The 15,198-nt window shown below is 43.4% G+C and overlaps 1 protein-coding gene across 1 annotated transcript in view; it reads right to left on the bottom strand.

Annotated features, from left to right (window-relative positions):
- Positions 1 to 15,198, bottom strand: part of tanc1b (tetratricopeptide repeat, ankyrin repeat and coiled-coil containing 1b) — a 113,655-nt gene that overhangs the window by 30,318 nt on the left and 68,139 nt on the right. The window contains exons 7-10 of the mRNA XM_030081385.1: positions 13,676 to 14,017; positions 2,565 to 2,687; positions 625 to 906; positions 263 to 417 (exon numbers count right to left, since the gene is read on the bottom strand). Coding sequence (XP_029937245.1) covers positions 263 to 417; positions 625 to 906; positions 2,565 to 2,687; positions 13,676 to 14,017 — 902 coding nt within the window. The remainder of the gene's footprint in view (positions 1 to 262; positions 418 to 624; positions 907 to 2,564; positions 2,688 to 13,675; positions 14,018 to 15,198) is intronic.

Genomic DNA, 15,198 nt, shown 5'->3' with positions numbered 1-15,198 from the left:
GAAATCTGTTAGAGTGACATACAAGGAAACAACTGCTGTATATGGGGACTTTCAAAATGTAAAACTTTATACTACTGGCACTCTGATGCAACTTAACACCAGAATGCTACCTGCCTCAACTGGATCACCTTTACTGACCAAATCAGAAGTCATAGGAGTTGGTTTCAATGCTGCTTGGAATTAATGAGAATGGGATTTGAACTGAATTAATGGGAATGAATGAATGAATGAATGAATGCTGGAGTCTTAGATCAAGCTCTACCTTGGCAGCCAGACGTTTGACAGCCTCCTCCCTGCGTCTCTGGATCTCAGGGGTCCCTGGACAGCTGTTGTTCCTCAGTGTGTTGGTAGCACTGGGAGGTGGAGTGGGCTGTGGAGGCTGGCTGAGAGGAAGCTCTGTGTTTGGTTCTCCTCCACCTGGCAGATAAACAGGCATACAGTCAGTCAAATCTGCATCTAATGCACATAAAATACACTGTATATGGACAGTATCACTCCATGTTTAAAAAATAATTTTAAAAAGCAAATGTAAAAAAATAGTCCCAAACAGACAGTGAAAACTTTCAGCCAACACTATGTTTTACAACAGAGCACACATCCAAAGGCAAATATTAAGATCATTACTTTTGGGGGAGGCACTGGGACTGTTGGAGGCAATTTGACGCATGCGGCCTCCATGGCAGCTGAGTGCAACTAGCCGGGAGATGATGGCTGTTTTGCCGTAGCCCACGCTGCCCACTACAACAGCGCCGTGGTTCTCAGTGGACTCGTTGGCCTTCAAGACGTCCTCCAGCTGCTGAAAGAGCCAATCGCGACCCACGAATACAGAGTCTGTGGTGATGCTGGGCACCTCAAACAACAGAGGCTTGAGCATGATGTCCACAGGCTTGTAGGGAGCAAAACGAGCTGGGGGGGATGAAACAAATTAGTTCCCAAAGCAAAATGCATCATTACTCTGCTTATGGAAAATGTTTCAAATTGGATCATAGAAACATTACCATCTAATTCCCACAGGCATGAAGTGAAACACACTTCACTGCTCACTGTTGAAATTAAACCAACCTTTCTGCCAGTAAGGATCACTTTTTTCAAATGTTTACACCTCTATGGTTTACCTATAAGCTCTTTTATATTCTCTGAAGGATGTGGAATCACTAAAATGATGCAATGAAGACACAACATTCAACATTTCAGGGTGGAAAAACTGAAGCTATGTCCTGACCACTGGTAGCTACAAACGCTCACACTGACTTATGTTTCTGTGTTAATTTATCTCAACATAATTTATCATGGTTTACCATTACTCAGTGGGACAGTGGGTTTACTGCCTTCTGCAGCTGCTACAGTATGTGTGCCAGAGGCACAGCTCTAACAAAACACCAACTTTTGCCTTATGCAATAGAGATGATGCATTGATGGATAAGATAATGTACAGGGGCTACTTTTTTAGTGTGCTGAGCAATGATAATTGCAATTTTGTCCAGAAAAGACAAAATCTGCTGGAAATCTGTTAGAGTGACATACAAGGAAACAACTGCTGTATATGCTATAAGGATGGGGCTTTCGCCCACATCCCGCCTCTGCAACAGTAGAAGAAAACAATACCATACCTGATGTCACAAATCAATTAAATGTAGAACTTCTACTGACTTTAACAGGGAGCAGCATAAAACTGTTTACAGCCCCTGGCAATAATGGAGGCGTATAGTTAAATATTTGCAAGCATATAGCACAAAAATTCTGTCTCAAGAGGCATAAATAAACTATGGTCTGTTCCTCAGTACCAATGTTTCCACCCATTGCGATATGAAAACTAAACCACTGACATAATGCCAGCAGCTTCATCTTGAAAGAAATGTGAAAAAGGAATAGGAGGTTTTCAAAAGAAGGTTAAACTGTTTGAGTATCTTATCATGTCATATTAAATTATTCATGTTTTCATTAAATATTCACTGTAGGATTTTGCTCTGTGAGACTAAGGTCTCAAAACATATAGCGAGAGGATATGGGAGGGTGAACCAAAGAATCCAAAAATGGAGCCTCAAAAAAAGTTTTCATGTGGAGGAGCTAGTCCTTTAAATATTCCGTTTGATAGAATGAGGAATTAACACTGTCGAGTGCAGCATCAATTATATTCCCCTGAATACTCTGAGACAATCATGCAGTTGTCCTAATTCATCACCAGTGATGTTTTGGAGAGCCCAGTATGCATTTGCTTGTTGACTGAAAGATACACACATGACATCCAAAGTCTCACAAGATAAAACAGAGTAGCAAGCAATGGTACCATCCTAATTTTGACTGATGATTTATTAATGCCTGTTAGAATTAATAAATCATCAATTCTTATCATTTTTCAATCTGTGTGAAGATGCAACAGACAAATGTATAAAAGTTGGAAAACAAAAATTGTTAGAAAAAATAGATGTCTAGACAAAGATACCACAATAGTAGACTGTGCAGACTGGCTGGAAATGAGTATGGATCCCACTGACATGTTTTCCTGTTTTACCCAGGTAGAATGTATGGCGCATCTATGCAGCAATACTGCATGGCACGGTTACCTTTAGAGTCCTGAGGTGGCCTTCCTCCTGTATTATGCCAGGGTAGGCGAATGGATGTCCGCAGGGGTGTGTTTCGCTGCTCATCAAGAAAACTCAGGTCTTCGAGCTTTGTGGAACTGGTAGCTATAGAAAGACAGAAAGAAAAAGAAAATGTGAGGCAAACAAATGCGTGCATTGAGAATTTCTGTCATAACTGCTATAAGAGACTCGCATCACATGCGAGAGGCAAATTTTGGTAGACACCTGACATCCCTGAGAGGAGGAGCATGGAAGAGAGTGCAGGAGAGGTAAGCCAGTTTGCCCTGGTATTTGTAGTTCTGTGGAGGTGGTTTGGGCATGTGCAAGTATGAGGACAGAAGAGCGGCATCCCCAAGCCAGGACAGAAACACCCCCTGTTCCTCTGATTCAAGCTGACAGCTACATAGAATACAACAGTGAGAGGTCTGTCCCCACAAACACTCCCCCCAGGCTGTACACAGAGGCCAGACTAACTGAAAAACACCACTTTTACTCAAACTAGAGGGTTTATTCAACTGTAGCAGGCTACAAGAAGATCACACTTCACAGTTTCACAACTGTATTGCTGCAAAACTACTCATACATTACATTCTATCTGCTTATAATTACATATTATTGTCCCCTCAGCGCCATGACATTTGAAAATGCCCAGAAGGTGTTTCACAACAAAATCAAACAGAAACAATACAGATACATGAAATGGTTCTTATTTGCACCATTTCATGACTACTATTAAAATTGCTGAAAACTATCCAAAATGCTATCTACGTCCATTTTGGAGGGAGGAAAGCATGTTCATCTGTCAGTTTCTTGGAGGTACAGAATATCCAGACCAAAAAGAAAGTCTTATGTTACCTTCTACTCAGAATTTGTTTGGGAAATCCATCATTTTGTAACAGTAGGAATAATATGAGTCTATCAGTTGGAGTCTTCTCCCTAAATGGTGGATGTCTCATTTTGGAGCTCAACTATGCAAATAAACCATGTAATGAGCTGGTGATTACAAAGCAATTCAGCTCCCAATCTGAAGTATGAGGCATACTCTGCAAACACATGAGAGATGTGCATTAGTGGAACAAGGTCTCTCCTCCGATCGCTGTTCACTGTGCAACAATACCATCACCATGGAGACCCATGCTCTCCTGGTCCTGTTGAAGAGGAGAATCAAAGCCTCTGCTTTCTACTTCATCAGCCTCAGCTGGGAGAGATAGTCACAAACACTCGCTCCCTTCTTCATTCCCTCCCTCACTTGGCCGCTAACTTCCTCCCCGGAATGTCCCACTAATTAGAGACCGTCTGTTGACAACGGAGCAACTGAGGAAGCTACCATCAATACAACTTTGACAAGAATAAAAGGCCTGCATTGCACTTTTAATGCAGTGAATGGTGCTTTGACTAAAATTTTTAAATGGACAAAGCCAAGCCTAACACAAACAAATTTAGGGAAAATTCAAACCCACTCTAAATCATTCAATGCGGGATAACCCAGAACTATCACTAACACAAATCCTAAAGCTGAGGTGAACAGCTACTTACATCCAGCAGCAGAGCCAGAGAGACAGGAAGGCCAGCAGGGATTTTATAAGCCTGAAGCAGGCTGGGCAGGCAGACAGGCAGGCAGGCAGGGCGGAGGCCCTTAGCGAAAGCTCTGGAGATTTCTCCCAGTGGATGAGCTCACCGGGGGCACCCAAGTGATTCTTCTGCCCCAGTGCTCCCATCCAGGCACACTGGCAGCATTCAACTGGTGAGTAGAAGGCTTGGCTGTCCTCTCACTAGCGCTCAGCCAGTCACAGCATCCACAGCATTAGACACTCGCTAAATGAATGCAGCGCTTTCCGGGAGAGTGTCCCCCCACCCACCTATCCACCCTCCCTACTCATGCCTTCTCTCTCTCTCTTGCTCCCTCTCTCCCTTTCTCACACACACACACACACACACACACACACACACACACACACACACACACACACACACACACACACACACACACACACACACACACACACACACACACACACACACACACACACACACACACACACACACACAAATGCACACATTTTGGCAAGCAAGGGGAAACAGGAGTGAATAAAGAAAAGAAATAATGTGAAAAGCAGAGAGAGAGAGATCTGGTCTCCGGCATGGCTGATTATAGTTTTCACTGGGCAGCCGGTGTAGCATTAATCAATGATCCTCTCTCTCGAGGGGTGGGGGGTGGGGGGTGGGGGGGGGGGGGCAGTGAGAGAGAGGGATCCAAAAACGAAGTGGTGAAAAGCAGGAACAGAGAATGATGTAGGAAAGCATATGAAAGAAGCAGGTGACACAGACACAGTGAGGCGAAGAAAAAAGAAACAGAAAAAGAAAGAAAAAAAGAGAGATCAGGTGTATGCAGCAAGTCAGAGCTAGTGCATTACTGAAGTCTCTCTCTCTCACTCACTCTCTCTCTCTCAGGCTAAATTGTGTATCCAAATTTGAGAAGCCTTAACTGCAACGGGTAACTATGGAGCACCAAAAAGCCAGCGTGAATATTGTAATTTTGGTATATTCTACACCTGGTGGATCTCTTTGCCCATGAGTCCAATAAAGCAAAAGATAAAGGCATAAATCAGTTGGACTTACTAAACTAGTACAGGTGCACACAGCGATTAGGTGTTCATTCATTCCTGTCTGTAGTAATGCATCCTGCAGCATCAACATTTCTTTCCCTTTGAAAAAATGTTTTTTGAAGTCATATTTCTTTTTTTTTCTCTGCACCTTTTTTCGAGGCCAAAATTTTCCCAAGGGTGCCATCATCCCCCCTCCTCTCCTCCCCTTCAGTTTCTCTCTCTCCCCAGTCTCTCTATCTCTACCTATTCTTGCAGATCCCCTCCTCATTGATAGTGCACACATATGATACCTTGAAGTCTGTGTGCTTACAATACTTTGAAGCAGTACAGATGTGTCAGACTGTATTCTGATGAAAATGGGGTTCTCTTTTTCATTTTCCCCCCCTCTGGCATGTCTGCCCTTTGTTTCCTGGTTCCCATGACAGAGCGAGAAGGAAGGCAGAGCTCCTCTGTTCCAAGCATTGCCTCTGCCTGTTTGACTTGAAATCTGCACCAAGTTTCATTCACCCTCTTTATCTGCATCAGTATCCATTTAACACGCTCCCCTCACCCTGCCTGGCTCCTTTCTTTCTCAAGTTGCAGGTGTACACTGGAGCCATATTGTGTGATGACTAACCCTGACAGCTGTATGCCTAACAGAGAAATTCCATGAATTCTCTCCAAAAATGCATGGCAAAATATTGGATTGTAACAGATCAAGGTTTGATTTCCGCTCTGTGGTATCTGCAGCAGTCATCCTAACCCTGCCTGCCCCCTTTCTTTGGTTAAAATTCTGTGATAAAGACTGAATTCTGCACTAAATACCTTAAGACCACCTCTGGCATTTTCTAGCTCCAATCCCTCTCTGACCTGCTATGTCAGAATCCCCTTAGCTTGAGATGAGTAAGTGCAAAGTAGAATTTAAGTGGCTTGCGTACAAATTTGGCTCGTCACCAAGGGAACTTTTGAAATTCCTCTAGCTGCCGCACACCGCTTTTTTGTTCAACCTAAAAAGGGGTGAAAATGAATATGTAAAGCAGTTATGATTCGGAAGAAAAGCCAGTGTAGAAAGGTAATAATAGATTTTAATCTGTGACTTCAAGAAAAACAGCAAACACAAAACTTGATGGGAGTGCTATTTGTTCCACCAAACTTGAGAAAACCAGAATAGCAGATACTATATGTGGGCTAAATAATATGGTTTTAATCCAAATAATGCATATAGTACACTCAGCTATACAGTGTATGGTGCAGAATGTGTTATTCCAGTGAATAAACTGTGCCTTTTCCCTCTGCCAGTGTGTCACATTCAGACACAAGACTTCTCAATGGCTTTTATATCTGGGAATGCCCGGATAGATAAGCATTTAGCACAGACTCTTGGGCACTCCTATGTCAGATAGTAAGGTTTGTTACTATCAGGGGGCTAAAGCCCAGACACAGAATGTCTTCACTCTAAATACAATGTGTCAAAATATAGTGAAATGCAACTATTTTTTATTTTGCTGGGGGAAATGCCTCAGGGGCTCTGGGTGGCCCCTGAGCCACAACTTGACGAACAGGATTACACTAGTTTTATTCTTACCCATTAGTGTGGAACAGGTAGGATACTGCAGACACTGCAGGGCAAAGCACAATACAGGGCAGCTTCACAGCAGATTTTAACAGGAACTGCATGCACAGCTTTAACCACAAACCAGACTGTTCTTCACTGCAGACAAACTGTGCCAACAACTACAGTCAAAAATATGAAACCTAAGTTGATGTGCAAACAAGAACAATGACATCAGATAGATGGAATTAATGCAATACCAACAGACAACAATTACTCATCTACTGGGCTGATTTATAGGTTTCAATTAATCTATTATGTATACCCAGCTGAACATTCATGCCATGATAACATTTGCTTAGCTCCTGAAAATCTATTACACAATTCTCAATCATGGGGTGCTATCAATCAATCTCAGCCAGATGGCTTGGTGGTGGCAGATAGTAGATAGCTAACACACTGCGTCTTAGAGACTGGGCACTCGGCTGCATCTTGGCAAGTTCTCATCTGTCAATGAGCGCCACTGAGCTGAATGTTAAATGGTTGTTAAAAACTGGAGTTGATCAATCTCTCCAAAGGATCTTTATCTTACTCCTACTGTGACCCTCAGGCACTGACAATTGTCTGAGAATAGACATTTTAGCAGATGTCACTGTGACCTTTCCATGGACCTGGAGAACATGGAGGGATATTGCTGTCAATCAGTGTCTTTACTGTCTCTAAACTAAACCAGTCAATGTCTGCACATGGCCAGAGATGAAGGTGACTAAATTGATTCCATGGCCACCTGGAGACACCCAAACAGCAAGCTGACACGAATCAAAAATTACAGCAGAAAATATTGTCTCAAAAATATGAGCTCACAGTTTATCTGATAAAACACAGTCATGTCATGCCTTTCTGCTTCAGCGCTGCAGCAGTTAGAAAGACATGATCTTATACTTTGAGAAATCACTGTCTGACCTTAGCCAACCCATGAAACATCTGGGAGTCACTGAGTGTTTTCACATGGACCAGATGCAGATGACTTCAGTTTTCTAACAAAACACAGATGTGACCTCTACTCATACTTTACCTGGTCACTAGTATTCGCCTTGATGGATGAAGAACCAAAACATCCTTGAAGCTGCTTGTTGCCCGTCTGTAAACTTGCATGAAGAGACAGCCGGACCATGAAGAACAAACAAACACTGGGTGTGTCCTGTACCTCACCATGACTCTAACCCCAAAAGATTTGTCGGAGAGCAAAAGACCACAGATATACTGTAGCACCACTCCTGAGCCACAATGACCCCTAACTCAATCTCCCTGTCTGTGCAACTCAACCACAAGCAGCTCAAGCTAAGATTTCAAAACCATGGAATTCCAGTGGCCAGACTTAATGTGGCCCTTTGACTCCATAAACCCTTTTAAAAAGCTTAACTCGAATGACTTAAAAATAGAATTCTTATTATCTAAATGTAACAAAGAGTAAGGGTGGCAGAGTGTGAGAGAAATGTGAAGCTAAATTTTGTCACTGATGCCTTAAGTCTGCACCAGATGTGGAGGCAAATCCAACATGACACACGTGTTGACTAGCCAAAATTGAGTAATCACAACAGTGTAGAAGAGAGCCAAACAGCATGTAAGTACATAAAATGGGTTGGTGAGCTTTGGTAGTGAATGAGAGAGGGGTAAAGTCTGTCAGCAACATCAGAGGTTTGACTACTCCCCTCCTCATTTGGTATTCACTTACTTCCCAGAAGATGCCACTTTAGATGCCATATTAACATTTACATATTTGGCTTAACTAATCGTTAATGAGCTTGTGTCAAAGAGGGGAAAAAATCCATTTAACGAGTCAAGGCACTTGTGAAGTTTGTACTAGAAAAGAGCCATCCAACTCTCAGAAGCGCTGTTAAGGCATAAGATATACCAAATAATAATATATCATATTTCTAAAATGAAGATCCCACAAACAGCATGGCAATAGTGGAAACTGTGTACCATGAGCTAAAAAGCTAAAGTGAATATTAGTTGACGTTCAGCTGTCACTGTAGGCTTGGGATCTTGGGCTGGTGGGAGAGGCAAAGCGTTATGGGTGGGAGGAGTGCATTAGGCTATCCGAGGAGGAGGTTAAATGCAAACAGATTGCTTGCTGCAAGAACATGGATAAAGTATGTTCTTCATAGAGGTGCTCTGCTCGGAGCAAAATTGCCTGATTGCCTACAGTGTGACTGTGCTACAATGCCTAATTTGGTGCAGATGGACAATTCAAATTCTCCTCATGTAGTCTGCTGTTTTCTGTAGTTAAAAGGTTTGACACCATAGCCATAACAATGTGTGGCTGGAAAGTGGTCAGCTATGAGATCAGTATGTGAGCCGGTGTGACTTACTGGATGAAACTGAAACAATTTTGAGGGAGCATCCAACATTTCATTTATTTAAACTTGACGGTCCTGTTGCATGTTCGTTTTCCAGTTTGATGTGAAATGGACAAATCTGTGACACCCATTAGTGTGGCATTGTGCCAAGTTCGCAATGCTAAATTCCAGGAGAGATTTGCTATGCAGAAAAGTGCCCAAACCAGCTCCTCAGACATGTCCTCCCAAGTAATAATATAATTACATGCAGCCCCCAAAGAGCCATTTTGCATTCAGCTCTGTCCCATGTGACAGGTGGTGCATGTCAACATTTGTGCAAGTAGCCACAGCAGATGCGGGCTCCACACACTGCCGCTCGAGTTCCCACAGCAGCCAAATGACAAGCCCGTCACTGTGTGTGTGTGTATGTATACGTGATCACCAAGGCAGTGCAAATGACACTTCAGAGCAACATGCAGGCATTCCTACTACATAGCCAACATTCTAGAGGCCCAGTGATACAGCCACTGATTGGCATTAGACAGATGCACAAAATCCTCATAGCCTCTGGGGACATTTGGCCTTTGTGCCACAGCGCTCTACAACTTCATGTTGTTGTGTTATCTCTTGTAGTCACTTTGATGTTAATGTGCACAGGCAATCACGTTCATAAGAGTAGCATTGTTTTAGAATTAGGCCTAAGTTTTGGGAGTAGAGCTGAAAAATTAATTGAAACAGTATCAAAATCACAATATGGGGATTAAGTGCAATATCCGTATTACAGGAGCTGTAGTTTTTTTTATTTTTTTGATAAAAGGCAAAATGTTTATTTACAACAAAACATTAGTGTAAATATCATGTTATAGTGCTACAGAGATTCCCTATCCTAAAAATTGAAACATGAAAATCATGATGCAAAAATGATCATTCCTACTAAAATCATGGATCATATCGCAACATTATTATTATTATTATTATTTATTTTATTTATTTATTTATTTATTTTTTTAACCATATCGCTCAGCCCTGGGTAATAGTGTCCAGACAGGCACAATATGGCTCACGAGCTGCGCTAACTTAGAAGTTCTCATAGGAGCTTGACACAGCATGTGAGGACTCTACAATCAATGGCAGCGTTACTTCCACTACTCTGACATCAGTCATTTAGTGGACTTTCATTAGGGCTGCTCTCAGACAAGGCTTGGCATCACAACCTCATCCACCTACCCCCACCAACACAGTCCATCTATCTCTAACTCTCTTTGGCTTCATAGTGGGGCCCTTTCTCTCTTTTGACCCAGTTTCTTTCTCCCTGTCTCTCTCGTTCCTCATGCCATTCTCCCTTGATCAGTTAGTCACATTCATAGTGTCAGTTGAGGGCCAATCACATGACAGAAGCGTCATGTTTCGTGTGGAAGTTAGCTCTTTGTGAGTTTCTCCAGCTGTACTTCAGAGCTGAGTGGAAGAAAGACAGTATGGGGCTGGAGGCATGAGAATACTTGGACTGACTGGGACAGACATAACTTTGCATAACATGAACATATCAAGGTAAAATTACAATGGGAAGGGCAGCTGTAACTCAATTAAGGCACATTCCAAAAATATGTCACCGCAATACTGATTGCACTAATAATGAACTCATACTTATTATGCTTGTGCTCTCTCCCTATCATATATGAGGCTAAAGAAAGAGCCAAAACTGAGCAGCATGCTATGACATCACTATCTTTCTCATATGGTGACAGCAGAGTATTGGTATAGGCTATAAATGAAGTTATCTTACCATGTCCCTGATGTCCTCTCCCACGGTATTGTCACCCAATGTAAAATCTAAGGTGTGAATCCTGCAGGGCAACACTGCATATGACATCATCCCATAAACTCCTGAAGCACGCACACACACTGGTGCACATCTGCGTACACACACATACACAAACATGTGCACACACACCTAAACACAGCCAAACATTTCCTGGGCTGTTAGCTTTACGAGCCAGTTTCTGTCTGTACCATTCGGGCTTATGTCAGAGGGAAAATAATGACAAGACGTAAAACCAGCGCGAACTGTTGGAACAACAGAACGGTTAACTGCAACCACCCAACAGGCTTCTTCAGCACACTGCTGTGTGTGCACTTCTTTATGTTTACAATAAGGCTATAGATTTGTCTGTGAACTGTTAAGATTAACATCTTGTGCAGAGTGTGAAATGCGCTATGTGCAAGTTTGTGTACTACAAGTTACGGGGTATACTGTATGTCTGGGTGCAAACTATATGACAACCATGTGCTCAAATTCATTCTGCCTCTCACCCTTAGTCTTAGTTTCTCTCACCCTTTTAATCTTAGTAATAGTAAAAGCAAAAAGACCAACAGAATGACAAGTATGAGTAAGCTTAATTAAGTAGATATCTGGGCTATTGGCCAATTTGCAAAAATCCTTAAGAGCTTTGAAACAAACATGACAACTGAAGAGAAACCTTCAGCCCACGCTGATGAGGAAACAGATCCAAGTTAATAGTTATTTCATCAAGATCAAAGCCCCAGGAGTGATACTGCAAGGAGGAGTGTAAAGCATTGGAACATTTGTGGCTGGTTAAATCCAGGTAAAACCCTCTAGTCATGAATATATATGTGTCCATACTGTCAGACTCCAAGGACCACAAGATGAAAATAGAACGGCAGCTCTCCGCTAAAAGCACATGTTCAGATGTTTAAGTTTTAAAGAGAGATGGTGAGCCGGGGGCCATGGGGACTTAAAGAAAACAGGGCCAAGGTCAAGGCAGCAGTGGAGAAAGAGGGAGGCAGCATGAGGAAGATGAAGTGACAGAGACAGGAGGAGGAAGACAACAGCAACTAGAGTAGGAGAGAGCAAAGGAAGGAAGGAAATGGAAAAAAGAGGGAAAGCAATAAGGGGAAAATAGGTTGCAAGGGGCACCAAAAATTGTGACAGCTGTGTGGATATGGTGAGCTGAGCCACAACAGGGAGGTTCCAAGGCAGGAATGCAGAACAGATCAGTCAGACAGCGGCTTGCACTCTGGTCTGACATGGCAGTGCCAAGGCACAACACACAACAGCTGCCTAATCCCCCACTCCTGCCTAATATCCCTTTCCTCCTAGAAAAGCACACCAAACTGGCTGCTAAATAACAAAGCTCTCTGTTCTCACTTCTCACTCCATCCCCATCTTTGTCTCTGTCATTCCAAATCTCCTCTGAGCTTCACTGAGTCTCCTGAGTAGGCATGTCATGGATGTGTCCACCCGTGCTTTCTCCCTTCTAACCTAGTTCAGTGATTTGGGCAGGAAATGCCTGGACATGCTTTTTAACGCATTTTTGGGGGGCATTTCTGTTTTATTTTACAGTGACAGTAGAGAGAGGGACAGGAAAGGCAGGGGAGAGAGAGTGGATGATATGCAGCAAAGCACCTGGGTCAGATTCAAACTCGGGCTTGCAATGCAAGGACTCAGCCTTGACATGTGGTATGCACTCTACCAGGTGATCTGTGTGATGCTGTGAGGCACCCACAAACTCAAAACAAAAAAATTTAATGGTGTACAAGAAGATGTCTAAAGCAATATCAAGTCTGAGACACTGTGGAATCACACAGAGGACCCAAATTAGAGCTTACAGTTCATTTATGAGTCATCATAGTGAAGGAAGCAAAGTCTTTTCATTCATGTAAACGGGTGACGGCAGACAGCAATCCCTAGGTTCGCTTCTTATTTGCATAAAGTTGAGAATGTGTGCAGCATTTGACCAATCGGATATATATAACTCAGTGGAGTTATATATGTCTCTGTATGAATACAGAAACATATCACAACAGAGGACCAACTGCAAATTTCCTTTTTATATCTTCAGTGAGCAGGAAATAATCACTATGCATCCTTGACTTGTTTGTGGCACAAACTGGCAGCTACTGGCAACTAACTGTTGGTGAAAAAAGACACACTTCTTGCTCTCACTATGGTGAAATAACAATGTAGTGTTAGGGCCTACTCACATTAGCCCATTCGTGCCGTGCCCAAGCACGTTTGACCCAAAAATCCAGATTATTTGATTAGTGTCAGCGCTCCGCTCCGTGCTTCAGTATAGTACACTTACACCTCCGCTCTGGCATGATTGGAGGAGGGGTGCTTCAGTACGGTACGGGCGTTCATACATGAGCACATGCACGGTCACGCATGCAGCATGCGAACGTGGATATGACGTAAATCACGCGACCGTCCCTCCTGTGTTTCCTCCTGCCCCCGCAAAAATCATTCTATGCGTGCAGCGCAATTAACTGTGAATCGCCACCTTGCACAATCAATAATCAACCATGTTGTCTGTGTCATTGTCCATTGTGCTGCTGCAACAAAACAAAAATCGATTTATGATGACGTCGGGCCATGCGTGTGTCGTATTTCAATGTGATGACGTATGTACCAGAGGCATTCGCGCTTAAGCACGGTTGGGCTTTGGGTAATGTGAGTGCAGGCCAGCGAGGGACTGGGGAGAGGGGGGCATTCTTGCTTCAGCATGATACGGAGCAACTGGGCCTAATGTGAGTAGGCCCTTACAGAAACCTGTCACGCCTTCTCTGTTATGTGCACAATTCGCCAAGAAGTCTTACCTGCAACAGAGTTTGGCCGAGGCATCATGAGTGAAGAGGAGGTCTGCGCCGGGTATGGAACTGGCCCCTCAGATGTGTGGCTTGGAGGTTGCAGTGGCCCTGTAGACCCTGCTGATGTGCTGGGCTGCTGCTGCTGCTGCTGCTGCTGGTCTGTTCTAGTTGGGGTGTCAGCTGGCGTGGCGCCGGCACTGCTGGAGTCTTCCTCTGCCACAGGAGAGCAGGTGTCGGCCCGCACGCTCGGTGCCAGGCCATGGCGCCCGCTGCCTCTCAGGCTGCCATCTTTACTCCACTCCAGGCTGGAGCCACTGCGGTCATCATTTTCTGAAGAACTGGTGATGGTGGCTGGGATGAGAGAGGAGTGGGAGAGTGGAGAGGTAGAGTCCAAACAATAATACAGAGGAAGAAAAATACTGAAAACATAGCGAGTGAAGGAAAACGTATGAAGGAAAGAGGCAAGGATGATGAGTCACATGCTTTCTGTTTTGAAAATATCTCTTGTATGAAATGCTGAGCTAAAATGGACAACTTCTGCAGCTCTATCCCCTTCTTCTCATTGAATTTACCCACACTATTCACCACCTGAACTCATATTTACAGCTATGCTTTGCTCACACTAATGAAAACTTGACAGCTGTGATGGGGTAGATTTATGGTATTCATTTCCTCAGTCCAGACTCACATCTTTTATCCTTATCAAGTCTCCTCAGCAGAGGGATGCAACATCATACAATAGAAAAAAAATACATAGCCCTATGACAATGAAACGCTACTCATCAAACAGAACATACATACAATGACTGGATTTTGTAACGCAAAACAAAATTCTCCCTTGTACAAAGCAACACAGAATGTGAGATTAAAAAATACGGGAGGGGGGGCTAAAAACTGTGTTCCATTTTTTGACTTTAGACAGGTGTTTTGCTTACATGAAAGCAAATCTTTTAATCCTTTCCTCAGGCCAGCCAGCCATCTAGCACAATCCTAAAAGCTGAGTGGAAGGCCAAAGCCACACAATGACAGGCAGCTGGATGCAGAAAACATCAGTACAGTCAGAGGACTGGGACTGATGGCCAGCTGGCTGTGTCTGCATCACACACTGCTAATCTGGATTTCATAATGCTGCAGTGCATTGCATCATCGCTAACATTAACATAACAAACCCATCCTGGACCCCGGGACTCCCGTGATGTTTGCCTGTGCAAATATTAAGTCATTCGTGACACAAATGGCTTCGAGCCCTAGTCTGAGCTTGGCAGTGAGGGCACCAGCAGAGTCACCACCATGAAAAAGAGGTTATGATCGACACAGTAATGGTTCTTTAGAACAGGCTATGGTTTAGGGTCATAGGGGCATGTTGTTATTGAGTGAACTTGTCTTTTTATAGCTTGAGCAACCAGGTATTTCTATTCCTATATGCCTATTAAGTGTCTCCTCCAGGCACCTTAGGAGGAAACTCCTCTCAAAGCAGCTGTAAGTTTCTTAAATGTAAACTCTCCTTGCAAAGGCCTTTGCACCCAGAAGCC

The sequence above is a fragment of the Myripristis murdjan genome, chromosome 21 (genome assembly GCF_902150065.1).
Source record: "Myripristis murdjan chromosome 21, fMyrMur1.1, whole genome shotgun sequence".
Lineage (NCBI taxonomy): Eukaryota > Metazoa > Chordata > Actinopteri > Holocentriformes > Holocentridae > Myripristis > Myripristis murdjan.
Note: the sequence above shows the minus strand (reverse complement) of the source record. Positions and strands in the feature narration are given on the sequence as shown.